This window comes from Balaenoptera borealis (genome assembly GCF_965194805.1).
Source record: "Balaenoptera borealis genome assembly, chromosome: 3".
NCBI classification, from domain to species: Eukaryota; Metazoa; Chordata; class Mammalia; order Artiodactyla; family Balaenopteridae; genus Balaenoptera; species Balaenoptera borealis.
In genome coordinates this window covers 177961479-177987807 of record NC_138866.1, presented here as the reverse complement: position 1 = coordinate 177987807, position 26329 = coordinate 177961479, and the positions used below count along the sequence as shown (strand labels likewise).

The window sequence follows — 26329 nt, the reverse complement described above, 5'->3', positions numbered from 1 at the left end:
ATTTCTTCCCTTCCCATATGTATGCCTTTTCTTCCTTTCTCTTGCCTTATTGCAGGGGCTAGATATTCCAGTACTTTATTGAATAAGGGTGGTGAAGATCAACATCCTTGCCTTTTTCCTGATATTAGGGGAAAAGCATTCAGTCTTACCCCATGAATCTTATTCCATGATGTTAGCTGTAGGTTTTTCATGGAAGCTCCTTATTGATTTGAGAAAATTCCCACCTTCTTTAGAGTTCTTATTATAAATGGGTGTTGGATTTTGTCCAGTGCTTTTTCTGCTTCAATTCATACAATCATGATTTTTCTTCTTCAGTCTGTTCATTTATGGATTTTCAAATGTTTGACCACCCTTGCATACCTAGAAAAATTATCCACTTGGTTATGGTATATAATTTATACATTATTGGATTTGGAGTGCTGATATTTTGTTGAGTATTTGCTGAGTTCATGAGAGATATTGGTCTGCAGTTTCTGTTTTTATACTGTCTTTGTTTGGTTTTGGTATCAGGATACTACTGGCCTCATAAGATGAGTTGGGAAGTATGACCTCCTCTTCTGTTTTCTAGAAGAAATTATATAGAAGTGGTGTTAATTCCTTAAATGTTTGCTAGAATTCTCCAGTTGAAACCATCTGACCTTAGAGAATTCTTTTGTGTTGAAATAATGAATTCACTTTCTTTTATGATTATAGGACTGTTCATCTTGTTTGAGTTTTAATACAGTTTAGAAGAATTGGTCTACTTCTTCTAAATTGTCAAATTTGTAAGAATAAAGTTGTTCATAGTATTCCCTTTTAATGGCTACAGAATCTGTAGTCATAGCCCTTATTTAATTCTGGTAGTTCTGTCAGTTAATGAGAGGGGTGTGAAGTCCCCAACTATAACTCTGGATTTGTCTTTTTCCCCTTCAGTTCTGTCAGTTTTTCTTGATGTCTCTGGAGGGTCTTGTTTGGTACTTATACATGTTGGACCTGCATGAGTTTCTAGTGGATTGATCATTTTATCATCATGTAATACCCCTCTTTGTCTTCAGTAGTTCTCTTTGCTCTGAAGTCTACTTCCTTGTATATTAATACAGGCAGACCTCGTTTTATTGCACATTGCTTTATTGTACTAAGCAGATACTGCTTTTTTTACAAATCGAAAGTTTGTGGTAACCCTGTGTCCAGCAAGTCTGTTGGTGCTATTTTTTCCAACAGCGTTTGCTCACTTTGTTTCTCTGTGTCACATTTTGGTAATTCTTGCAATATTTCAAACTTTTTCATTATGGTTAGATTTGTTATGGTGATCTTTGATGTTACTACTTCTACTCGCTGAAAGTTCAAATGACGGTTAGCATTTTTTAGCAATAAAGTTTTTTTTTTTTTTTTTTAATTTTATAGCTACTTTATTTATTTATTTATTATTTATTTTTGGCTGTGTTGGGTCTTCGGTTCGTGCGAGGGCTTTCTCTAGTTGTGGCAAGCGGGGGCCACTCTTCATCGCGGTGCAGGGACCGCTCTTCATCGCGGTGCGCGGGCCTTTCACTATCGCGGCCCCTCCCGTCGCGGGGGCACAGGCTCCAGACGCGCAGGCTCAGTAGTTGTGGCTCACGGGCCCAGCTGCTCCGTGGCATGTGGGATCTTCCCAGACCAGGGCTCGAACCCGTGTCCCCTGCATTAGCAGGCAGATTCTCAACCACTGCGCCACCAGGGAAGCCCTAAAGTATTTTTAAATTAAGGTATGTACATTGTTTTCTAGGCATAATGCTATTGCATACTTAACAGACTACAGTATAGTGTGAACAAAAGTTTCATATAAACTGGGAAAACAAAAAAAATTCGTGTGACTCACTTTATTGCAATATTCGCTTTATTGAGGGGTCTGGAACCAAACCCACAGTATCTCTGAGGTATACGTGTATAGCCACTCCTACTTTTTTAAAATTCATGTTTGCATGGTATATCTGTTTTAGTCCTTTTACTTTCAACCCATCTATGTCATTGAATTTGAAGTGAATTTCTTGTAAACAATATATATTTCGGCCATGTTTCCTTATCCACTCTGCCAGAATTTCTTTTGATTGGTGTTTCTTGACCATTTACATTTGATGATTATTGATATGTTAGAGCTTAGGTCTTCTATATTATGATACATGTTTTCTGTTTGTTTCTTCTGGTTTCTGTCCCTCTATTTCTGTTTCCTTGCCTTCCTGTTCCTTGAACATGTTTGGATGTCTTGATTTATTTATAGTCCATTTGAGTATATTTGTGTAGGTCTCATGATGGTTGCTCTGGGTATTACAATATACAGATGTGACTTATCACAGTCTTCTGGTATCCATGTTGTACCACTTCAAGTGACTTTACTTCTCTTTACTTTTTCATCGTTTTTTTTTTTTCACATCTGTATTAGAGTATAATTGCTTTACAATGTTGTGTTAGTTTCTGCTGTACAGTCTCATTGTTTAAATATCACTGTCTTGAGTATCAGATGGTGTCATAATTTTTGTTTCAATCATCGAGTCATTTATAAAACTCATGAGAAGAAGCATAGTTCAAAGTATGTACCCAGATTTCTGTTCCTTCTTCCTTCCTTCCTTTCTGATGCCCCATGATGCTTTCTTTTATGATTTCCTTTCTATTTGAAGAATGTACTTCGGCCAGTCTTAAAGGTATGTCTGCTAGCAACAAATTCTTTTAGTTTTCATTTGTCTGAGAATGTCCTTATTTCCCCTTCTTTCCTGAAGGAAGTTTCGCCAGGTACAGAATTCATGGTGGACGGTTCTTTTCTTTCAGCTCTTGTGCCACTTGCTTCTGGCCTCTGTGGTTTCAGGTGAGCAGTCTGCTGTCATTTGAATTAGTATTTCCCCATAGGTAATGTGTTGTTTCTCTGTGTCTACTTTCAAGATCTCTCTCTGTCTTTAGTTTTTGGAAATTTCATTATGATGTGTCTTGGTGTGGATTTCTTTGGGTTTATCCTGTTAGAGTTCACTTGGCTTCTTGAATCTACTATGTCCGTTTTGCCAAATTTGGGAAGTTTTCAGCCATTGTCTCTTTCAGCCCCACATTTTCTTCTTTCCCTCTGGGACTCCAATGATATGAATGGTGAATCTTTTGTTACTGCCCCACAGATCCCTGAGGCTTAATTCTTTTTTTTTTTTTCAGTCTGTTTTCTCTCTGTTGTTTCAGATTGGGTAAATTCAAGTTCAGTGATTCTGTCCTCTGTCATCTCCACTCTACTATTGAGCCATCCAGTGATTTTTTTTTTTTCCCTCTAATTTCTGCTGTTGTGTTTTTCAAGTTGAAAATCCTTAATAAAGCTGAAAATTTAGGTCTTTAAGTCATCTCTCACTTTTGCTTAACATCTTTAATTTCATAATGTCTGAAAAAAAGGTTTAATGAATCAGAAGCACTCAAAAACCAGATAATACATCCTCTGGAATTTTCTGCTAAAACAAATATTAGCAATGACATATGTGGTCTAGCCTCCGCAGCTGTATACTTCAAATATATCATGGTTTGAATTATATGCAGACTTGCATAGGTCACTGCAGGTTAATAGAAATAATGCAAACAATATTGGCTAATTTCTTGTATTGAAAGTGTACCAGTGATGACAAAACAAACACCATCTTTTGCATCCCTTTTGATTTTTGATAGCTTCAGATTTTCTCAGTTATTCACACACATATATTTTGGTGCAGTACCAATGCCTTTTTACAAGCTTCTAAAAAAACAGCTTCCAAATCCTATCCAACTTCACTTTAAGCTGATACAATTCCTGCCTTGTGCCAAGAAGATTATTATACAGTATCCTTTAGTTGGAAAAGGTAGCCTTCTAATCCTTGGTGCTCTTATTCCTGCAAAAACAATGAATTTACTTTTATCACTGTCCCATAAGTCTAGAGAGACTCATTAGTCAACCAGAGAGCGTTCCTTTTAGAACATTCTACTTCTTAAGAACTTGATGCCAGTCGCTGACAAGCACTTAGGCTGAGGCACAGCTCCACGCTCTTCCTTGGCCTCTGCCCAGCATATGGTAAGGGGCTCCACATCAGACTTGCAGAGCGGAGCATGAGCTGTTGCTTTTCATTCTAACGGAAAGCTGTGGAGCAAGTCAGAGATCAAGACGTGAGCTAAGATGCCTGGGTGAAACTTGTTCAAGGAGATGTTTACCTGACGTTGCCTTTGTTCTTTAGAACTCCAGTGGTAAACTAACTGACTTCCTGAGCTTCTACACGCTCCCCTCCACAGTCATGCATCACCCCGCTCACAAGAGCCTCAAAGCCGCCTACTCCTTCTACAATATCCACACAGAGACGCCACTGCTGGACCTCATGAACGACGCGCTTATCATCGCCAAGCTGGTACGCGACTCACTCCTTGCCGTCCCGTCTGTGTCTCCAAATATGTATATCGGAGTATATCAAACACCTCGTATTTTCTTCCACACGGTGGGGGGGTTTGTTTGAGATACTTCTTACTGTTGACAGTCAAAGGAAGAATTTTGATAAGAGGTTTTTTTTTTAACTTTAGTGGCTATTTTCATCATTAATTCTGTTGTAACTTAACCAAAAAGACATTTTGTACAAGTTAGAAACTTGTAACCCTTATATAAAGATACACGAAATTCATAATGTAAGGAATATAAGAAAAATAACATGATCCCATGATACAGGCATACCTTGGAGATATTGTGGGTTTGGTTCCAGATGGTTCCAGATCACTGCAGTAAAGCAAGCGTCACAATCAAGTGAGCCACACGAGTTTTTTGGTTCCCAGTGCATATAAAATTTATCTTTACACTATAGTGTTGTCTGTTAAGTGTGTACTAGCATATTTAAACAATATACAGACCTTAATTTAAAATACTTTATTGCTAAAATAATGCTAACCATCATCTGAGCCTTCAGCGAGTTGTAGTCATATCAGAGATCACAGATCACCATAACAAATATAATAATGAAAAAGTCTGAAATATTACAAGAATTACCAAAATGGAACACAGAGACAAGAAGTGAGCAAATGCTATTGGAAAAATGACTCTGATAGACTTGATCAATGCAAGGTTGCCATAGACCTTCCATTTGTAAAAAACACAGAATCTGTGAAACTCAATAAAACAAGGTCTGTCTGTATGGGGAAAATATGAGTGTGTTGCAGTGAATAATTGGCAACAGTAGGTTTTTTGATTCAAATAGTCTCTGAATTTTAAAATTAAAGAAATTTAACTATTAGAATTATTATTATTAAAAGGATTTAAAATGAAAAGTATTAAATTCAAAATGTTCCTTATTATATTTGTATTATTTTTCTATTTCCTCAGTGTGGTAGTTAGGATAATTGTTAAATTCTTGCTACAAATAAACATTTTCCTTTAAAAAGAAATTGAAATCAGCTGACGGGGACATTTTGATGTAATTGCTGAGTGAGAAGATAAATATTGTTCATGAGAAATTGGGAGCAACACACCAGAAGTGTCTTCCTTGTAGTCTTCTTAGTATTTGATCATTGGAAACATATTTTTTAATCTATTATAAGTGGATCCCCAAATCAGCATTCTCCTTTGCTTCTTTGATCTTGTAGCTCATTTTCAGCTACCTTCCCAAAAAGGCCAGTAATAAGTTATTTAAGGTAAAACCCCTGAGAAATAGAAATGTAGGTGCTTCATCTATATCACATTTTGCATAGTATTATCTAACCTTTTTTTAAAATTCTGTTTTTACTATTGAAATGTTACTAAATTTATTTCCCATTATCAGCCCAAGACAGATACACGATTTAAAGTCTTTACAGCTTTGATTTCTTGGCGTAGGTTCAGGTAAGTCAGAACGTAGAAAGGCCAGTAACTAACAGTTCTGGTGATAGAGCCATCTAGGCAACTGTTTGCTTCAAAAACAGGGACAAAATATTTCCTGAAATTTTAATAGATTATTTTTTGTCAGCCATCAGACTGCAATTTTCGATTCAGCATTTCTGGATAATCTTGCTGACTCCATCAGATTCACTGCTTGCTAGTTTAATAAGACAGTTTTGAACTGAATTCCTAACCCATACTATATATTGCAGACATTAAACCTTATTATAAATGCATTATCAATTCAAGCTATTCGTAGGGGAATGAAATGTTATACTGAAATACATAATATACAACACTCTAATCCTTTGAAACTTTAAAATTAAAAAAATTTTTTTTTACATTGACAGAAAGGATTTGATGTATTCAATGCGCTAGATTTGATGGAAAATAAGACATTCTTGGAAAAACTCAAGTTTGGCATAGGCGATGGCAATTTACAGTATTACTTGTACAACTGGAGGTGTCCAGGGACAGAGTCCGAAAAGGTAAGTGAAGTTGATAAACCTTTGTAAACTTGATAAATTTACCTAGAAAATCCCATATTTGCTTCTCTTCGGATTGTTGAGAGGTTTTTTCTTTAGTAGCTTTTTTAAAATATAGATCTATTGTACTACATTATAATTTTTCTTGCTCACTTGTTTTTGCTATTCCATTTCTTCCCTCCCTTTAGGTTGGACTCGTATTACAGTAGATGGATATTTCTATTTCTAGACTCTGATGTCATCATTTGTTAATATCCTAGTTAATGATTCCTGGAACTGCCATTCCAAAGAATAAAAGCACAACCTAAGTGACATCGAAGTGTCAGTAACAGAAAAGATGGAAAAACATCCACTGGTGACCAATAGAACACATTTCTAGCTAGAATGTTAACATTCATCCTTTTTTTCACTGTTGACCCATTTGTAGGAGGGATGGAAGGAGGATACAAAGAGCACATTCCTCTAATTTTCAACCTTCTGACTGTCTCTCAATGAAGAGAAGGTACTTGTCCCTCTCTAGAAAAATGGACCGCTTTTCTATGGATTGAACAGAATCACAGAATCGTGTAAGAAAATCTTTGCCATTGTGTGGAGATAAACTGCTGCCTTTCTGTTTATTAAGTGGGGGTCTGTGGGTCCATGTAGCAGAATGAGGGAGCCATTTGGAAAGGGCTTACTTATGTCACTGCACGTGATCTCATCGGGAACATCCATGGAACCAGCATTTCTGTAACGCAGCGATGAGTGGTGGGTGTTAAAGTGAAGAGTGAGATAAAAATGTGCTGGTTGGGGGCTTCCCTGGTGGCGCAGTGGTTGAGATCTGCCTGCCAATGCAGGGGACACGGGTTCGAGCCCGGTCTGGGAAGATCCCACATGCCGCGGAGCAACTAGGCCCATGAGCCACAACTACTGAGCCTGCGCGTCTGGAGCCTGTGCTCCGCAACAAGAGAGGCCGTGATAGTGAGAGGCCCGCGCACCGCGATGAAGAGTGGCCCCCGCTCGCCACAACTGGAGAAAGCCCTCGCACAGAAACGAAGACCCAACACAGCCAAATATAAATATAAAAATAAATAAATTAATTAAAAAAAAAAAGATAGGCCTAGAGCTACAGAAATTAAAAAAAAAAAAAAAATGTACTGGTTGACTATTTCTCTAGAAGCAAAGTTGCCAAATCAATAAACACACAAATGGGTACTTTGATCTTCAACAGGTTTGTGGATTGGTTCCAAAGCAAGGTTTGGGGCAAGCATTAAGTGTGTTCTCTGAAGAGCACACACCCCTGACAAACTAGACTGTTCTGCTCCTGCAGAGACTCTTTTCTTCTCAGCAACAGCCAGGATACGTGAGGAAAAGAAAAATCAAAGCCCTCAAGTCAGAAGACATGCCCAGTGGAGTTTATTAGTGCCATCAGGACACTAATAATTTGAATGTTTTTTATTACTTATGCAGAATTGCACATATTCCTTTATCCTGACTCTTAATTTATCATGAAAGCTGTCGTGCTCTAGGAAGATGTCTTATTTGTAAATAAGTCTTGTGGTTTTGTTACTGATGGTGTTTTTATCTAGGATTTGAAAAACCAAGTTTCTCGGTGTACATAGATAATGTATATATCACCAATAGCCCAAGGGGAAGAAGATGCTGGACAAGGCCACCTAAAATGGCCTCGACTCAAATACCACAAAGCAGATACTTCTTCCTGCCTTTATGTACCAGTGCCTAGGCCGTTCAGTCCAGAAAAACCTAATTACCTTCGACAACAGGATGCCCTTCCTTCATGTTATAAGTAGTCAAAGGACACAATCATACCTTATAAAAGCCAGGCAGGAGTTAGCACACTGTGGCCCATAAGCTAAACTCAGCACATCACCTGTTTTTGTACAGCCCACGAGCTAAGAATGGTGTTTACATTTTTGAATGGTTGAGGAGAAAAAAAAAATAATGTTTTGTGACACATAAAAATTACAGGAAATTCAGATTTCAGCATCCATAAATAAAGTTTTATGGGAACAAAGCCTCATTCATTCATGTGTTGCCTGTACGTGGCAGGCAGAGTTGAGTTGTTCCGACAGAGACTATGGATCCAAAGGCCTAAACTTGGCCCTTTAGGGAAAAAGTTCTATTGCCCCTCATTTCCTCTGAAAATCAGAAAGCCTCTTTCCGCAGCTTCCCGTCATCCTGAAGGCCACCCCACAGCTGTGGCACCCTGGGACCTCCACTAGGGGGCATGCGTGGGCTCCGAAGTCCTTAATTTAGGACAGCACTGTGTTCCTTCTCAAAGATGCAAGGGAAGACTTCTCCTATAGGATGATTCAAACCCAACTGCGTTACCTTTTTTTTCCTAACGTGAGGAGGATGCCTGCAGAAGCAAAAGTGAACCAATTCACTGAAACACCAGAATTAAGTAAACAAGATTTTTAACATAATCCAGAGTCGAGGCTCCAGTTGGGAATTACGTTCCGCTCATTTTTATGGCACAGTCTTACATGAAGTAGGTTTTCGAATAATTGCAGGATTGTCCCTCAGAAATTGTGTCACGGGCTCACCTCATGACAAAACTGTGGCATTGTTCCTCTCTTCACTTACAGAATTGCAGTTAAGAGAGTTCATGTTCTTTTACTCAGTAATTTTTAAATACAGTAATTTATAAATTATTAGCACATTTGCCGCCTTATAATGCCTCTTTATAATTTACGCATGTTACCAATGAGCATTTTAAAGTAGAAAATCAGTACAGCTGCTTGTGTTTATAAAGTAGCTGTTAGAACTAAATTTCAATGCAATATACAGTGTCTTACAGATTCAAAAAGCCCACACCACCCCGTGTCCTTTGTCAGTAATGGAAATGCTCTGGTCCATGACGTATCCTTGCCCACACACCCCGCCTTTTTTTGGTCAAGATGGCATTCAGTAAATTTAAATGGAGGTGGCATAATCCACAGATCAACCAGAATTTAGGCTGAAAATAAACTTTGGCAAGCCAGTACCTTCCCCGTAAATTACAGAAAGCACCTTTACCAAACACATGCTGTAAAGAGCAGATACTTTAACATAGAGCATTGACTCTGCGCCATACACTAACACGAGTGACCCCTGTCATGGCAGACCCACCTCTGAGCACCCAAGCTCCTCCGCTTATTTTTTTATTCTCTTCCTGCTTTATTTCACCTAATTACCATCATACTTTGGATACATGCTAAAGTCCCACGGAAGTAAGTTAACTGTGTAAAGGGGTGAATTCTAACTAGTCAGAATACCTTATCTGGCAATTTTGATAAATGTTTAGCCTTTCTCCCAAGCCCATGCTTAGGCCTGCCTACAAAGAAAGGCAAACTGACAGTAAAAAATAATAATGTATTTTTTCTGAGGACAATGTATTGCTTGGCATTTACTATCTTTCCTTTACAACTGCTGGTGCACCTGCCATCCAGTTTCATCTCCCCCGCCAACTAGAACCGTGTTTGTGTGGCCTGTTTGCCAAGTTTGGATAGAAAGATGTCCAGCGTTGCAGGATAGATGTTCCTGCTCACAAGCATTGTGCCAGCCTTTTAAATAGTGAATTTATACAAGCATGGACATTAGTTTCAATAAACTTTTGATACTCATACTGCTGAATATTCTGTGCACTTAGTGTCCCTAAGCTTCAGCGTATCTGTATGCTACAGAGAATCTTACACATTTGAAAGGAATGATACTAAACAGTGTCCCAAGAATATATGTAAAAGTCATTTTATTCATTTCAAGGCTTCTCTACAAGGTGTCGTTTTACAACTGTATGAAGTGACAGGTTTATACAAGATTACTTTGAAGCCGTTTTTTTACTTTTGGGTGGTTTCCTTATCTTATTGGGGTTTGGAATCAGTTTCTTTATTTTCAGGGGTTGTAACACTGCAGCCTGCTGACCCTCAGTGAGCTTTCTCTTGGGTTTAGAGAGGTCTTCGAAGGAAGTGTCCAAAATCTCTTTGTCTTGGCTTTCCAAAGATTCCATCTCCGGGTTCTCCCCGGGGTCTTCACGTGTGCCTCGGAGCCACGGCACGTCCAGACGGGGGACTCTGGGGATGATGGCCCTCACTTCCTCTGCAAAGGCAGCGGTGTTTCTTTTGAACCCCAAGGCCAGGACGCACGTCAAGCCCATGGCGGGTGCGAGCCTCTCGCTGAGCCGGGGCACCTGGCAGGCAGGGACACCTCTGCTGGCGCTCAGCGGCACCAGGTGCGCGGTGACGATGGCCGGCTTGGCCGACTTGCATGCCAGGACCAAGAGCAGCTCGTTCCTCTCCAAGGCTCTGGTGACCTCGTTGATGCCGATGGCAAGCTGCCTTCTGACGTCGGCAGGGGTCCACCCGGATGCCTGGGGTCCACCTTCCGGCTTTTCCTCCTTCAGATCCTCACCGGTGTCCACATCCAGGCTGCACGTGTCTCCGCTTTGTGTTTTCAAAGCGGGCTGCTTTTTCTTTCTCTTCCTGTCCTCAGTCTTCTGAAGCCCGAGAGATTTAATCCTGTCCTCCAGGGTCTGTAGTATGAAGTGCATATCCTCCCTGTCCAGGGCACCCCAGCGGATGGTGTACGGGTTGTTCAATGACGTCTTCACAGGTAAAGGTCTCGTCTTCCGCACAGAGCCCCTCCCTGGTGCCTGGGGGGCTGCGGCCATTCTGAAGACCCTTCGCAGAGGAGCAAAACGACAAAGGAAAACACGTGTTAACTAGACAGGCACGCCTTAAGGATTTCTTGGCTGTGCTCTTTCTGATTTTGGAAAGGCTAAAGCAAGCCTACTTATATAGGACATATATACACGTACATATATATATGTGACCATACATCTAACTTCTCTTTTAAGTTTTCCCCATTTTTTCCTGTGACTTGGTCTTCATTCATATACATGCAATTTATGAATGTTTTGCATTACTGCGATCATACTGAATTTCTATTTATTTCCTTTATTTAAAATGTTCCATGTTGCTACTTGTTCTTAATTATTTATCCTCTTCAGGACCTCTGGTATTAGTCTGATAGATTTGTTACCATTTTCTGTATTGCCCTCTACTTAGGCTTCCATCCATTCATTCAGCAAATATTCACTGAGCACCTCCAACTCTTGAGTCATGGGCACCGGGTTTCAGCCGTGAACGAGTTCCCACCACCACCTCTGTAAGTCCCCGAGTCTGCCTGCCTCAGCACACAGTCTCTAAGGGCCCTGGAAGCCTCTGCCGTTCATAATTAACCAGCTGTGATTTTTTTTTTTAAGAACTGGGACCATAATGTATGCACATGACTAAAAATCCAAATGATACTTTAATTTTGTGCCCTTTTGTAAGTCTCCTTCCCTCCCTGGACCCTAAGTTTCTTGTCTGTCTTTCCTAAAACACGGATACACAGATTCCCCCTTCCCCTGATAAGTCCAAGCGGGCCGTTCCTCTGGCTGACAATGTGATGAAATCTAGGGAAATATCGTAATGAAATTTAAAGATATTAATCCATTAAGGCAAAACAGTAACAGGGATCCTTGCTGGGGAAATGTTATACGCCACTGTTCTGAGGACATGTCCTGTTTGTCCTGCCCAGAGGCAACTGCATATCCCTCTTTCTTCCCTCAGTTTCCTTCCTGGGCTCAGCCGGGAACCACAGGGACCCAAGTTGCAGAACTGGAGGAAGTTAAACAAGCCAGCTCTGGAGAAGTCTGGTTTTGGAACTGTTCCTGTTTTCAGGTAACCACCAGATTTTCTCACTCCAGGTCATTCATCCCACGGACACCTGCTCCCCGCTCCCCCAAGCACCACTGGCAGGATGAAAAATGAAATCTCTTCCAATTAAACACCCTCCCATGAGCCCGGCTGCCCACGCTAAGGAGCAGGTGTCCCGTGGAGTGTGTCGTAAGGCACTTTCTCCAAGAATTATCTGGTTCCCACCCGATTCCTATGTGATGGCCCTGTGTGTGGAGGAGGAAACAGACTCAGGTTAAGTACCGTGCCAGAGTCACAACTGGTTTCCCAAATCCAAATTTTATGCTCTTTCAATCCTGGCTGCACCTAAAAGATAATCTGTGACTTTAAAAAAGATAGAGATGGTTGGTCCGTACCCCAGGTCTGCTGAATCGGAATCCTGGGGAATACAGCAGGGCACCTGTACTTGTCAAAAGGCTGCCCAGCCTAATGTGATACAGAACCGGGATTGGGCACCATTGGTGTAGGACAGGGGGCCTTTCTGCAGTGGACAGGCCTGAGACAGGGTCTCCTGACCTCTGCCGGCCTCAGACGTTCCTCCTACGTCACCTTCTCACGGAAAACCAAAACTCAGCTCCCTGGGGTGTGAGCTCAGACCTCGTTCATGTCAGCGTTGCCCACTGCTAGAGACTCGGCGTCTGCCCCCTGAGCTGCTTCCTTCCGGTGCAGCCCTCCCCATCCCCGTCATCCCCGTGCGAAGCAGGAGGCAGCTCGTCCAAATCCAAGGAAGTGACTGGCAGAGGCTGGCACCAGGTTGAAGATGGTCAGGAAAAGGGAAATAAACGACCAAGGAGCAAATATGAGCATCTATCGGAGCTCTGCCAGACCACACCCTGCAGTTCATGTGCCTCAGCATTCAAACAGGGAGTAGGTACTTACAGTTACGTGCTGCTCTGGGCATTAGCTCCTCCTGTCTTCAGAATCTAGGCGAGGGAGACAAGAGCCAAGTGGTTCAGGTAAGTAGAGTCTCATGGGATATAATCCAAAACCAAAGTGGAACAAGTAACAGCTTTGGAGGAGAAAATTGGGAAGGCCTTGCTGAGGTACCTTTGGAGGCCTCTGCTGCCCATGAGATCAAGTGCACACTCACTGGAGTGACATCCAAGGACCCCCCTGTCACCATCAGCCTTCCTCCTTACACCCCACCACGGAACCACATACGTTTAATGAGGTCACCAGTTCCTCCCCTCCATGGCTTTACGCACATTCCCTCTGCCTGGGGAACTACTCCCACCCTCAGCCCTACCACCACCTTTCTTACTTGAACAAGTATTTGTGGATTATCCACAATGCACCAAGCCAGAAAGATTATGAATTAAAGCAAAAACAGCCACTGAACTCATTGGGCTTAGAATCTATGTGGGAGACTTACCCGCAAGTAAAATACAACATGTGATGCACATTAAGGTCAGGGACCTACAGGATCCTGAGCAGAGGCCTGACTCAGTTGAAGGGGTCAGGAAGGGCCTCCCGGAGGAAGTGACCTTTTAACCCACACGTGAAGAATACCCACCAAAGGGAGTACCTATTCGGAAGAGCATCCCAGGGAACTGCATTAAAGGAAATGATGTCAGTGTCGCCGGGGCAGAGATGCTAGAGAGAGCGGAGAGATACTGGGAAAGGCGAAGAAGGACCAGATGGTGAATACACTTGCAAACCGTACAGTGGGAAGCGGTTGCAACGTTCAAAGCAGAGGAGTGGCGTGGCTGGAAAGGCGTCATAGAAAGATCTTTGGGGACTCGGGCCAGGAGGAGTCCTTTGCCACGACTGGAAGCAGCAAAGAGGCTCCAGAGTAGTCCTGGTAAGAAATGACGGTGGCCTTAGCTAGAGTCGCCGCAGAGGGGATGGGCGAAAAGGAATGCTACTTGGAACAGTTAAGAGGTGCAATCCGCCCGACTAAGTGATGAACTCGGGGTAAAGCAGAAGAAGGACTCAGGGAGGACTCCGGGTTTCTGGATCTGGTAGCCGACCCCCGAGTTACTCTCTTCCTATGGTCTGCCGCCTCTCTATCGAGTGCCTACCTACTTCACTACTTAACACACGCGACTGGAGTCATTTTCTGGTCCGCCTCCACTTCTAGACCGCGGAGTACAGAAGGGCCAGGGTGGGGCTTTACCTATTTCTCGTACCCGACAGACGCTCAACTCCAGGCAGAGAGCGGAGCGTGAGCCAAGGCCGGGACGCAGGAAAACACGCCGGTACGGGCGGGGGCGGCCCCAGGGACGGGGAGCCTGGGAGACCTTGCGCGCACCCGGCTCAGTCCCAGGCTCGATCCCCACCAGCGGCCCCTCGGGATCTCAGACCCCAGCGCAGACCCCCACTCACGGTCGTCCCTGCGCCGGTTCCACGTGGGCCACGCTGAGCGTGCGCAGAGCCCACGCCTTCCCGGGCCCCGCCTTCCGATGCGGTGGGGCGGGGAAAGGGGAGGAGGAACGGCTCAGAGAACACGTTTCATTCTTCTGCATCGGGCCACTTCCAAACGGGAAAGTCGGCCCAGGACGTCGCGACAGAGTGACGGAAGGTTTCTCTAAAAACCCTGAGTTTAGGAGCAGGTCGGAGGCTCCGGATAAGGCCCTCCAGCTGCAGTGCGCAGGCGCTTTGTGTGTCTCGCGATACTTCAGGTTGCCCGGTAACCGGCCGCCTGCTCTCTCTGTTGAGCGGCCTGGGGAGCAGTGTACCGCGGTTAGACTCCGGCGCTTGGCGGTCTCACCTGACGCCGCTCTCTTCTAACCCAATTTCTACCTTTCAGTGCCTGGCAGTCTGAGCCCCTCACTTTTCTGTTTTTGGCTTGCCTAAGGGACTCAAAATTCTGACCCAGTTCCCCCATCACCGAGCCTCTGCCGAATGCCCGGCACCGTGGAAATCAAGATAAATGGGGGATGGGGAGGTGGATTGAGGAAACCACGTGTTTACAGGCACCAATGTAGGAGATCCTGAGCCCCGGAGAGAGGAGAATAAAGGCTATCTTGAGTTCTGCGACAGCGGTTCAGAAAACTCCACCAGATGTCTGCTGTGGCTACTCCAGCCAATGGAGACTTTTAATGGTTACGAATGGAGTCGCTGGGAAGTCATGGGCAATTGTAAGTCAGCTGAAGAACACTTTCAAGGTCAGCGGTCTGAATCTGTTGATTTACCCTTGTCGAGAACCAAGACCGAAACCTTAGGTTGCTTCTGACCCAGTGAGCTTCCTCCCTCCCCACCCCCTTTCCTTTCCCTTTCCAGTCTAACTTAGCACTTTTATTCCTCTTCTAAATATCTTCCTCCTTTTCTCAGTCTCTTCTTCACTGCTCGTTTTGTTTCCCATTCTTTGGTCTAGTTTCTGTGTTTTCAATTTTTATCACCTACATACCACCCAACTGGCCGTAAACAAAACGGAAAGCTATGCGTGTGGTCAGAGTATTGCAGGTTAGACGGGGTAAAGTGCAATTTTTAAAAAAATCACCATTAGAAAAATTAAAAAGAACGAATTTACGAGTTTGAGTGTAACAACAGGCTTTTGTTTCATAAAATGAATAGTAAGAAATCGTCATGATGAGCTGCAAACATGCAGTTCTAAACTAGTCTCAGATCACAAACAGTTTTGGGCAGCCCGACCTCGCTGCCCAACAGAATTCCTCTGTTCTTGAAATGTCACTGACTGTCCTGATTCATCTCTGCCCTGTTTCTATCATGTCTGTCGCCTTATTCATTAGAAACAAGATGGGCGTTTTGGGCATTGGAAGGCAAGAAGCTCGTGTCTTGTGATTTTGTAATATAATACTTAAAATTTTGAGGCTTCCTTTGTGCCAGAGTGGTTAAGAATCTGCCTGCCAATGCAGGAGACATGGGTTCGAGCCCTGGTCTGGGAATATCCCACGTGCTACGGAGCAACTAAGCCCGTGTGCCACAACTACTGACCCTGCACTCTAGAGCCCGGGAGCCACAACTACTGAGCCCGCATGCTGCAACTACTGAAGCCTGTGACCCAGTAATTTTTTTGCTTCTTATGTGGTCAGTGCAAACAGTTATACTTAATGGTGGCAAAGCTGAGATTAAAATGTTAAATGTAAGAGTCAACTGCAAAGTCATTATTATTTTTTTTTCAAAGTAATGAAGGCATAGTACTTCATCTACTGTAAAATTATAGGCTAATGACTTAGTCCTACAGAGTGGCTCTCAAACATTCAATGAACCCATGCTGATTTAAGAAATGATAAAGTATCATTTCAAAGATAAATAATGAAAGTAAATGAAAGTAAATCACATTTTAAGTAATGCCACCAAATATAAGGTTTTAAAGCTCTCAGTAGAAATTTTTGGATAAAAAGATGAGAAATTATTCAATCAAAATGGAAGGTAATTATAATTTTAAAAGAATGAAATATTTGTGAATCTTATGTTTTAAAAGTAATCTGATAAATATTTTAAAATCTAAAAAAATAGTAAAATAAAAATAAAGTCTTCTCAGATCTAGCTTTGAAGCTGTAAGACAAATAGAAACACGTGTCTGATTGAAATGCTAGAGTAATGGGAAAAAAATATGGCTAAGTTTTTGTACCCCTAAGGTTTCAGATTTGTAACCGGAGCATCTTCTCTGCTTATATTTGCTCTATGAAAACTCGCAGCCACTACATCCATGGCTCTGGAGCAAGACCAGCTAAGGTCGAGATCTTAAGTTCATCACTAACTAGTCACGTGACCCTAAAGCAAACTAATTAACCCTGTCTGTGAAGTGATAAAAATAGTACCTGTTGTGAGGATTAGAAGAAATAATCTACTCAAAATGCTTAGTGCAGTGCCTGGTACATACAGACTGCTTAGTAAATGGAATTGATGAATCTAGTGACAACCTGAATTAAGAATTAGGTTAATAAAAATTAAGCCTCTATGATTTTAGTGCTTCTGTTCTATTTTAAGACTAATCAATATAATTTCCACAAAAATTTTGCTAAAATGAATGACTACATTTCAAAGGTAATTTCTCTCCCATTTGTATCACACAAACATTGCAACAAAAAAGTAAAAAGAAAAAAAATTGTCCCACGACCCAATTACTTCAAAACACATTTCCTTTCAGTGTTCCCTTACAATTTGTTTCACATTTAAGTGTGCACTTACATTGTTAAATAATATAGGTTAAATTTTGTGTTCTCATTTTCTTTCCATATAACATTTTTTCCCCATACTTCCCAAACATAGTCTTCAAGTTATCACTTTAACTCATATATTTGGTATCCTATTCTAATCAGTTTACTTTTCAATAATAGCTGTTACCGTTATTTTACTGTGTAGAACCTCAACTTGGTCTTTGAATATAAAACGCTCTTTTTATATTCATTCTAGAATTGGACTGTGGTTAGATTTATACGCTTGCCATGATGTGAGAATGATTTAAGAGGCTTGGTGATAAGTTATGTCATTAGCCACAATTTTTTGATGAAAGAAAGTTACCAACAAGAAAGTTTGTCAATAGAAGAATGTAAGAGAATTGAGCACCAGATTCTTCTTTCCCTCTGTGGCATCCTAACCTTTGCTCTGTGTGTGTGTATTAGAGTTCTCCAGAGAAGTAGAACCAGTAGGAGATAACAGATGTGAATTATGGAGCCTGAGACGTGCCACAATCTGCTGTCTGCCAGCTGGGGACCCAGGAAAGCTGGTGATGTCGTTCCAGTTTAAACCCAACGGCCTGACAATCAGGGGAGCCGATGGTGTGAATCCCAGTCCAAGGGCAGGAGAAGGTGAGATGGGAGGTCCCAGCTCAATCAGGGAAGCAAGAAACAAGGGGGGAAATTCCTCCTTCCTCTGACTTTTGTCCTATTCAGGCCCTCAGTGGATTGGATGATGCCCACCTGCATTGGGGAGGGGGATCTACTTTACTGAGTCCACTGATTCAACTGCTAATCTCATCCGGAAACACCCCCAGAGACACACAAAGAAATAATGAAATAATGTTTAATCGGGCCAGTCAAGTTGACGCATAAAATTAACCATCACAGTGTGATTGTTACTATATCATACATAACAGTTGTTATACAAACAGTAATCAGTTATTTTAAAATCAGTGACTAGAAGAACTTTAGTGATGAGCTGCAAAATGAATGACCTTTTCAGTCTGCAGGTAACAAAGCATCCTACTGAAAGCTGTTATTCAATGGTTACTATCTGTCGTTCAAGTCTGGATCGTTTCCGTGACTGGCTCATTTGGCTATACAACATCTCAGCAAAATCCCAAGGGCTTTCTGTACTTGCCCTTTGCCATCCTCTGAATTTTGGCACTGGCCCTCAAGCTTGTCCTCTCAAGCTCACAGTTTAGTGGTAACAGCTCCAATCATCACATCCTACACAACCATGCGGTGGGTGGCAGTAAGTTTTCCCCCATGCATTTCTTTCTTTTTATCAGAAAGAAAAGTCTTCCTAAGAAACCCAGACAGACTTCCTCTGTGGCTCATTGGACAGCATTGGTCACACGCTCACACCTACACCAGTCACTGGCGGAGGTGAATGAGTCAAAAAAGACTGGCTGAGACCAATTATGAGCCTTCTCCTGGAGATGGACCCTGAGCATATCATGGCTCCCTAACTAAACGGAAGCAGGACTGTTGACAAAAACGAAGGGGGAAGGCTGCTAGGTGGGGAACCAGTGATATCCCCAGTAGGGAGACATTTTGTTTAATGGAGTTCAGTTGCAGAATATATTAATTGGACATGCATATGTAAAACGCATGCAATATGATAACCAAACGAGCAGGGTGGAAACAAAATTATGAGCCATGTGTACTTTAATTCAGCCCTGTCTACGTATTATCATTGAAACCAAGGCTAGAAATGACACAAGTTTAACGAGGAACATTAAACAAATAGAAGGTTGTTGGCAGTGGTAACTTGAGAAGACAAATCTCTGAGCTAGCCATTATATCTTGTTAGGCTGGGTAAAAGCTGGAAGATATTTATGAACCTTTACTTTGAAAACTCTAAAAATATAAATATTAAACCAAATGAAAGTAAAAGTGCCTCCTGTCAGATATTGTCTTTTTCTGAAACTTGTTACAGTGAAATCATCCTGGTTAGTTTTTTTTTTTTTTAATAAATTTATTCATTTTATTTATTTATTTTTGGCTGAGTTAGGTCTTCGTTGCTGAGCGTGGGCTTTCTCTAGTTGCGGCGAGCAGGGGCTACTCTTTGTTGCGGTGTGCGGGCTTCTCATTGCGGTGGCTTCTCTTGTTGCAGAGCACGGGCTCTAGGCATGCGGGCTTCAGTAGTTGCGGCATGCAGGTTCAGTAGTTGTGGCTCACGGGCTCTAGAGCACAGGCTCAGTAGTTGTGGCACACAGGCTTAGTTGCTCCGCGGCATGTGGGATCTTCCCGGACCAGGGCTCAAACCCGTGTCCCCTGCATTGACAGGCGGATTCTCAACCCCTGCACCACGAGGGAAGCCCCTGGTTAGTTTTTTGCAAGGAGTTCTCTTCAAGAATCCTAACTTTAAAATGATGTGAAATGTAACCGTCCATGTCTAGGCTATGCCTACTTAGTTGTTTGTTTTGGGAAGTTGTACTGGTTGTTTGTTGTTTCAGGAAATTATATTTATTAAAATGTTTTTGTATAAAATTATTTATTCATCTAAAGTTGTGACATAATCACCTGTACCGTAATCACTAATTCAGTGTTAGGACATCACTGACTTTATAACTTTACTAGCTTAGAAGTGATTTGACCTCATCTTTTAGTCAGAAGGTACTAAGAATCCTGTTTTGATTTTCTCCCCGTGGACCAGTTCGTATTGGATTTGGTAGCACTAATAGACTCATTTCAAATATACAACACCATTGTGAGTCTTTTCACTTCCTTACTTGTGAATATTCATCATTGACAGGTGTTTAGGCCAATCAGACCATGAACAAATACAGCCAATCACACAAAACCACATAGCAGAAATGGAGAACTGTATCGTAGTAGTTAATGTATCATTTAAAACCACTTATATTTATGGAAAAAGCTGATATTTCTGATTAGTGACTAGTAAAATAATAAGGTTAAACTCATCATAGAAAATGTAACAAAGCAGGAAAAAAAAAATCAGTAGAAAATTTTAATCTATGTTCAAAAGAAAATCTTTGAAAAATGAAGTTTGTTTCATATATGACTTTTATTTCAGTGTAGCTAGTATGAGCTCTTCAAAGCTAAACATTATTATAGCTTTTCAAACTAGAAATGAAAAAGCTGCTGAAGCATCCTACAGGTTTTAATTTCCTTTTTTTAAAATTTATTTATTTATTTTGTTGTGCTGGGTCTTAGTTGTGGCAGGCAGGCTCCTTAGTTGCAGCTTGCTGGCTCCTTAGTTGTGGCATGTGAACTCTTAGTTGCAGCATGCATGTGGGACCTAGTTCCCTGACCAGAGGTCGAATCCAGGCCCCCTGCATTGGGAGCACGGAGTCTTAACCACTGCGCCACCAGGGAAGTCCCCAGGTTTTAATTTCTAATAAGGTAAATGTTTATAGCTATAACCCGTTAATCAAAAAGCTCTTGGGGGGGGCCTCAATAATTTATTTAAAAGAATAAAGTGTTTTAGAGTCCACAAAGTAAGAAAACCACTGTGATGATCCCCAGCTTGGATGGGCCCATTTCTTGGTATGGCCTCACAAGAAGCCATTGTTATGAAATTTTGAACCTTTATTTAGCTCCCTGGCTGGGCTACTTTTCAGTTCTTCTAGCTCAAGATGCTGGTTTTCAGTGACTGGAAGAACTCTGACCAACTTTTCTCATTGATATGGTGGGGTTTTTGTCTGTTACTAATTTTTACTTTTTTTTCCCCCCATTTTTTTCTTTGTTCTTTTTTCCTTCTTTTTTTTTTTAACTTTTTTTCACATTTTCATCTTTTTTTTTTCTTTTCTCACTTTTTTCTTTTTAAAATTATGTTTTCTCTCTTTCCTTTTACTTAGGTTTGTCAGTATTTGGTTTTGTTTATTTGTACGTCTGGCATTATGTTTTGGTTCCATTATAAAGATCAGTTCATCGGGGGAGTCTGGAAGTGATTTTCTTTTGAGGTGATTTGGGTCAAGTTTCTGACCAGCTTCCCCCAATTTTAAGTTGACCTTGGGACACCTCGACTCCCAGGTCAGCAGTAAGTCCAACATGCTGCAGTCATCTCAGCCATCTCTGCTGAGGAGGACACCATATTGACAACCACTGGCAGTCAAGACCATCGCCAAGGGCAACTTGACCAAGCTGAAGTTGGCCCAGTACATCCTGACTTGGGAAAGAGGTAGTCATGAAGATCATTGACAAGCCTTAGCCAAACTCCTCCAAACTCCAGAGATGGTCCCTTGAAGTAAGAATCATGAAGGACTTGAGCCATCCCAAAACAATTATTTGTAGTGATCCACTGTGCCTTGTCAGAAAGTACTCAGTGGAAGAGATGTGTCTGAGTACCTAGTGGTTCATGGAAGTCCACAAGAAAAGGAGGTCCTGGCAAAGTCCATCAGTGGAGTACTGTCACCAGAAGTGCGTTATTCATAGAGTTAAAGGCAGAACACCTGCTTTTGGATGCTGATATGAAAATCAAGTTTGGAGACTGGCTTCAGCAACAAATTCACCTTTGGCAACAAGCTGGATACGTTCGTTGGCAGTCCCTCGTGATGCCGCCCTGGAACACTTCCAGGTCCAAATAAGATGGGCCCACAGTAGATGTGTGGAATCTGAGGGTCATCCTGTATATACTGGTCAGCAGACCCCCGCCTTTTGATGGACCCCTGCCTTCGAGGAGCAGCAGGAGTGGGTAGTCAGTGGTGTACACCACATGCCCCTTCACATGTCCAGGAAATGTGAAAAACTGCTCAGGAAATTTCTCCTTCTCAATTCCAGCAAGAAAGGCACGTTAGAGCCCATCCAGAAAGATCCATGGATGAATACAGGTCATGAAGATGAACTGAAGCCTTCTGTGGGGCGACTCTCTGACTACCAGGAACCCTGGCCAACTGAGTTGATGGTGTCCATGTGTGACAACATGGAAGAGATCCAAGGCTCGCTGATGGCCAGAAGCACAACCAAGTGATGGCCATCTATTTGCTTCTGAGGTACAAGAGAGCTGAGCAGGAGGGCCACGTCATTGCCCTGAAACCCCAGGCTTCAGTGGATCTAACCAACAACAGCACACCAAGGACCCACCTGAAGTTTCTGCCAACACACAGCAGTGGGGTGTCAGCTAGCTAGCTGCCCCCGCCACTAATTCCCATCCTAAGAATACGCAGAGGAGCAACGCAGAACATAAGCCACCCGAGGAGGACCAGGCGTCAGGGTGGAAGGGCAGCAGCAAAGCCAAGGGGGGGAAGAGAGCACCTCACCTTCAGGAACAGTGTCCTCTCCACCAACACAAGTCAACGCAGGAATTCCCTGCTTAGGAGCGGGCCGGCCTTGGCCAGGCCTCCACGCAGAAGGGCAAAGATGGCCTAACTGTGCCAAGGTCAAGGGCTCCACGGCCTCTGCACCCTTCCACACCCCAGCCTCCCTGACAAAGCCACTCCTGCATGGGGATCCAAGCGGTGCAGCTCACCAAGGCCTCAGGGCTGTGCCCCACAGAGGGAAGCTGGGATGTGTCCCCAGCCCAGCACAGACTCCCAAGTGCGTCCCTTTGGCCACTTCTTCCACCCACACATCAGAAGTAGTGGCAGAGCCACAGAAAGAACCAGTTTGCCCCAGGCTGTGTCCAAAGGAAACTCCATCCACTGGGCAGCCTCCGAAGGATAAGCCACCCCAGCCTTTCCTCTGAAGGACCAGCAGGGGGCTTCTTCACCAGGTTCAAGTTCAAGTTCATCCTGAAACATCCGTGTTTCAGGTTTGTCAGAAGGAACCTGAAAGCAGAGGCTGATGGCAGACACTCACACCTCGTGGAGCGGGAGCAGAGGCAGGGAAGAAGAAAAAACGCGGGGAGGCCAGGTCGCGCTCACTACACTTGCAGATCATGAACTTCGTGGAGCCCAGTGAGAAGGTGCAGAAGATGGACCAGGTGCTGGAGGGAAACAGCGGCCACGGAGGGCTGAACAGGAAGTCTGCGCTGCTCTGGATACGGGGCAGCCCGGCCGAGAGGACCTCGCGCAGGGGTCCAACCGGTCACGGCCATCGCTCAGCGGAGTCCCATTTCAGTGGACAGCCGCACCTCCGCGGGCTTGGAACGCACTCCCTCCAGAACTCACTGCAGCTTCACCTTCAAAAGGTGGCCGGGAGCCTCCAGGGAGACACGCGCCTCCAGGAGCCCCGTTTGCGTCGGGGCCGCCTCCCTCTGCTGCTTGTCTTTCGCCCGCTCTTCTCCCGTGCTTGTGGGGGAAGGGAGCCAGTGTGGCGAGATGGCAGTCTGGTACCGTATCAGAGCCCTGAAGGGGTTCTTCCCAGGAAAATCTCATAGGTGAGCTTTACCGAGGGCCTGACGAGCATTAGAGCCACCTGTATGCCAAGAAGAGTTTGGGGTTTATCATAAGAGAGCTGGGCGGTCCCTGAAACATGCAGACAGCAGGGGTTCAGGATGCCCTTTGGATGACAGGACACTAACTCTGGCTGCAGGGTGGAGAAGCCGTGGGATAAGCGGCCAAGTTTCCTTGTGTTTCGAAAGTGGGCTTTTACCCCAGGGATTGGAAGTGAGGGAGACAGCAAGAAAAAAGTCAGCTCAAATGTCACTGACTGCTCGGTGACCTCTCCTTTGTAATTTTTTCCATTCTACATGATTCATTCCAGAATACAAAAATGGGAGCATGCTTTGCCAACTTGTTTTATGTGCTAGCGTTTCAGTGCAATGCCAAGAAAAATTCAAGAACTTTCTTCTATGGAACTTGACTCATGGATGTTAAAATTTCTATAGAAGAGCAAAGTGCCAAAGACAATCCTTCCTGAAGAAGAACGAAATTGAGAGGCTTTAATGATTAAGACAGTGTGATGGGGGCTTCCCTGGTGGCGCAGTGGTTAAGAATCTTCCTACCAGAACACTTTATGACATAAATTACAGCAACCTCCTTTTTGACCCACCTCCTAGAGAAATGGAAATAAAAACAAAAATAAACAAATGGCACCTAATGAAACTCAAAAGCTTTTGCACAGCAAAGGAAACCATAAACAAGACAAAAAGACAACCCTCAGAATGGGAGAAAATATTTGCAAATGAAGCAACTGACAAAGGATTAATCTCCAAAATTCACAAGCAGCTCATGCAGCTCAATATCAAAAAACCAAACAACCCAATCCAAAAATGGGCAGAAGACCTAAATAGACATTTCTCCAAAGAAGATATACAGATTGCCAACAAACACATGAAAGAATGCTCAACATCATTAATCATTAGCGAAATGCAAATCAAAACTACAATGAGGTATCACCTCACACCAGTCAGAATGGCCATCATCAAAAAATCTACAAAGAATAAATGCTGGAGAGGGTGTGGAGAAAAGGGAACACTCTTGCACTGTTGATGGGAATGTAAATTGATACAGCCACTATGGAGAACAATGTGGCGGTTCCTCAAAAAAACTAAAAATAGAACTACCATATGACCCAGCAGTCCCACTACTGGGCATATACCCTGAGAAAACCATAATTCAAAAAGAATCGTGTACCACATTGTTCATTGCAGCTCTATCTACAATAGCCAGGACATGGAAGCAACCTAAGTGTCCATCGACAGATGAATGGATAAAGAAGATGTGGCACATATATACAGTGGAATATTACTCAGCCATAAAGAGAAACGAAATTGAGTTATTTGTAGTGAGGTGGATGGACCTAGAGTCTGTCATACAGAGTGAAGTAAGTCAGAAAGAGAAAAACAAATACCGTATGCTAAAACATATATATGGAATCTAAAATATATATATATATATATATGGTTCTGAAGAACCTAGGGGCAGGACAGGATAAAGACGCAGACGTAGAGAATGGACTTGAGGACACAGGGAGGGGGAAGGGTAAGCTGGGATGAAGTGAGAGAGTGGCATGGACATATATACACTACCAAATGTAAAATAGATAGCTAGTGGGAAGCAGCCACATAGCACAGGGAGATCAGCTTGGTGCTTTGTGACCACCTAGAGGGGTGGGATAGGGAGGGTGGGAGGGAGACCCAAGAGGGAGGAGATATGGGGATATTCGTATATGTATAGCTGATTCACTTTGTTATAAAGCAGAAACTAACACACCATTGTAAAGCAATTATACTTCAATAAAGATGTTAAAAAAAAAAAAAAAGAATCCGCCTGCCAATGCAGGGGACACAGGTTCGGTCCCTGGTCTGGGAAGATCCCACATGCACCACAACTACTGAAGCCCGCGCCTAGAACCCGTGCTCCGCAACAAGAGAAGCCACTGCAATGAGAAGCCCGTGCTCCGCAACAAGAGAAGCCACTGCAATGAGAAGCCCGCGCACCGCAACGAAGAGTAGTCCCCACTCGCCGCAACTCCAGAAAGCCCACGCGCAGCAACAAAGACCCAATGCACCGCCCCCCAAAAAAAAGACAGTGTGATGTAGGTGGAGGGATAAACAAATGCAGAGCCCAAAAAACGATTCTAACTATTCTGTGTTGCCCCTCGTGTTTGCTCCTAAACCCACTCTAATCAGGCTTGCCCCCCTCCCCTGATGACTGCATCAAAACGTCCCTTTAGGTCATCAGTGATCTTGACAATGACCTAAATCCCGTTGTTAGTTCTCAGTCCTCATCTAACCTAACACACTTTCTCACTCCTTAAGCTTTCTCGACACCGCATTCTCTTGGTTTTTCTCTTACCTGAGTGATCACTTCTCTGCCTCCTTTGCTCCTTCTTCCTCTTCTCCTCAAACATTTGGTGTTGGGATTTCCCATGGCTCACTCCTCAGTTCTCTCTCCTTTTCTCCTCTATGCCCATTTCGTTTCTAGGGCCATCCTGTCTCCAGGTTCTAAACACCATCTCTATGACCATGAGTCCCAGATTTATATACCCAGCCCAGTCGAGACTTGAATATCTACCTGCCTGTTTGGCGTCTCCACTTGGATGTCTGATATTTCAAATGCAGCGTGTCCAAAACTCCACTTCTGACCTTTGCCACCCCACCAAGCCTACTCCACCTATGGTCCTTCCAGTTACTCAGGGCAAGCATCTTGGAGTTATCCTGATGCCTCTCTTTCTCACATCGCACATAGAACCTCTCAGGGACTCCTGTTGACTCTACCTCAAAATACATCCAGAATCTGACCTTCTCACTACCTCTGCTGCTACTACCTGAGTTGGAGACCCCCATAAGTCCTCTCCTGGATTATTATTACAGTAAGAATCTTGCTTCCAACCTTGTTCTTTGTAGTC

General features: G+C 43.2%; 2 protein-coding genes and 1 long non-coding RNA gene across 11 annotated transcripts in view; 2 read left to right on the top strand and 1 right to left on the bottom strand.

Moving 5' to 3' along the window:
- NMT2 (N-myristoyltransferase 2) overlaps positions 1-6638 on the top strand; it is a 54491-nt gene extending 47853 nt beyond the window's left edge. For 2 of the 3 annotated variants that reach the window (XM_082385525.1, XM_082385524.1), the window contains 3 exons: positions 4182-4349; positions 6190-6327; positions 6513-6638. In XM_082385525.1, the coding sequence (XP_082241651.1) occupies positions 4182-4349; positions 6190-6327; positions 6513-6533 (327 nt within the window). In that variant the 3' untranslated portion in view covers positions 6534-6638. Of the gene's footprint in view, positions 1-4181; positions 4350-6189; positions 6328-6512 lie in introns of those variants that run through there. The other variant, XM_082385526.1, reaches the window with a different exon arrangement.
- Positions 6639-10037: 3399 nt separating this feature from the next.
- Positions 10038-14510, bottom strand: RPP38 (ribonuclease P/MRP subunit p38). 7 transcript variants are annotated; one of them, XM_082385657.1, is made up of 3 exons: positions 14158-14509; positions 12921-12964; positions 10038-10982 (listed from the first exon to the last, which is right to left on the bottom strand). In XM_082385657.1, the coding sequence occupies exon 3, from the start codon at positions 10970-10972 to the stop codon at positions 10124-10126; it is 849 nt and encodes a 282-aa protein (XP_082241783.1). In that variant the 5' UTR covers positions 10973-10982; positions 12921-12964; positions 14158-14509; the 3' UTR covers positions 10038-10123. The 7 variants fall into 7 exon arrangements, with proteins under 7 accessions (XP_082241783.1, XP_082241784.1, XP_082241785.1 ...); XM_082385658.1 differs by having other exon boundaries at positions 14171-14509; XM_082385659.1 differs by having other exon boundaries at positions 14367-14501.
- Positions 14511-15028: 518 nt separating this feature from the next.
- Positions 15029-19027, top strand: LOC309625704. Its single transcript, XR_014242674.1, has 2 exons — positions 15029-15148; positions 17573-19027. It is a non-coding gene; the product is annotated as an uncharacterized lncRNA (long non-coding RNA).
- The last annotated feature ends 7302 nt before the right edge of the window (positions 19028-26329 follow it).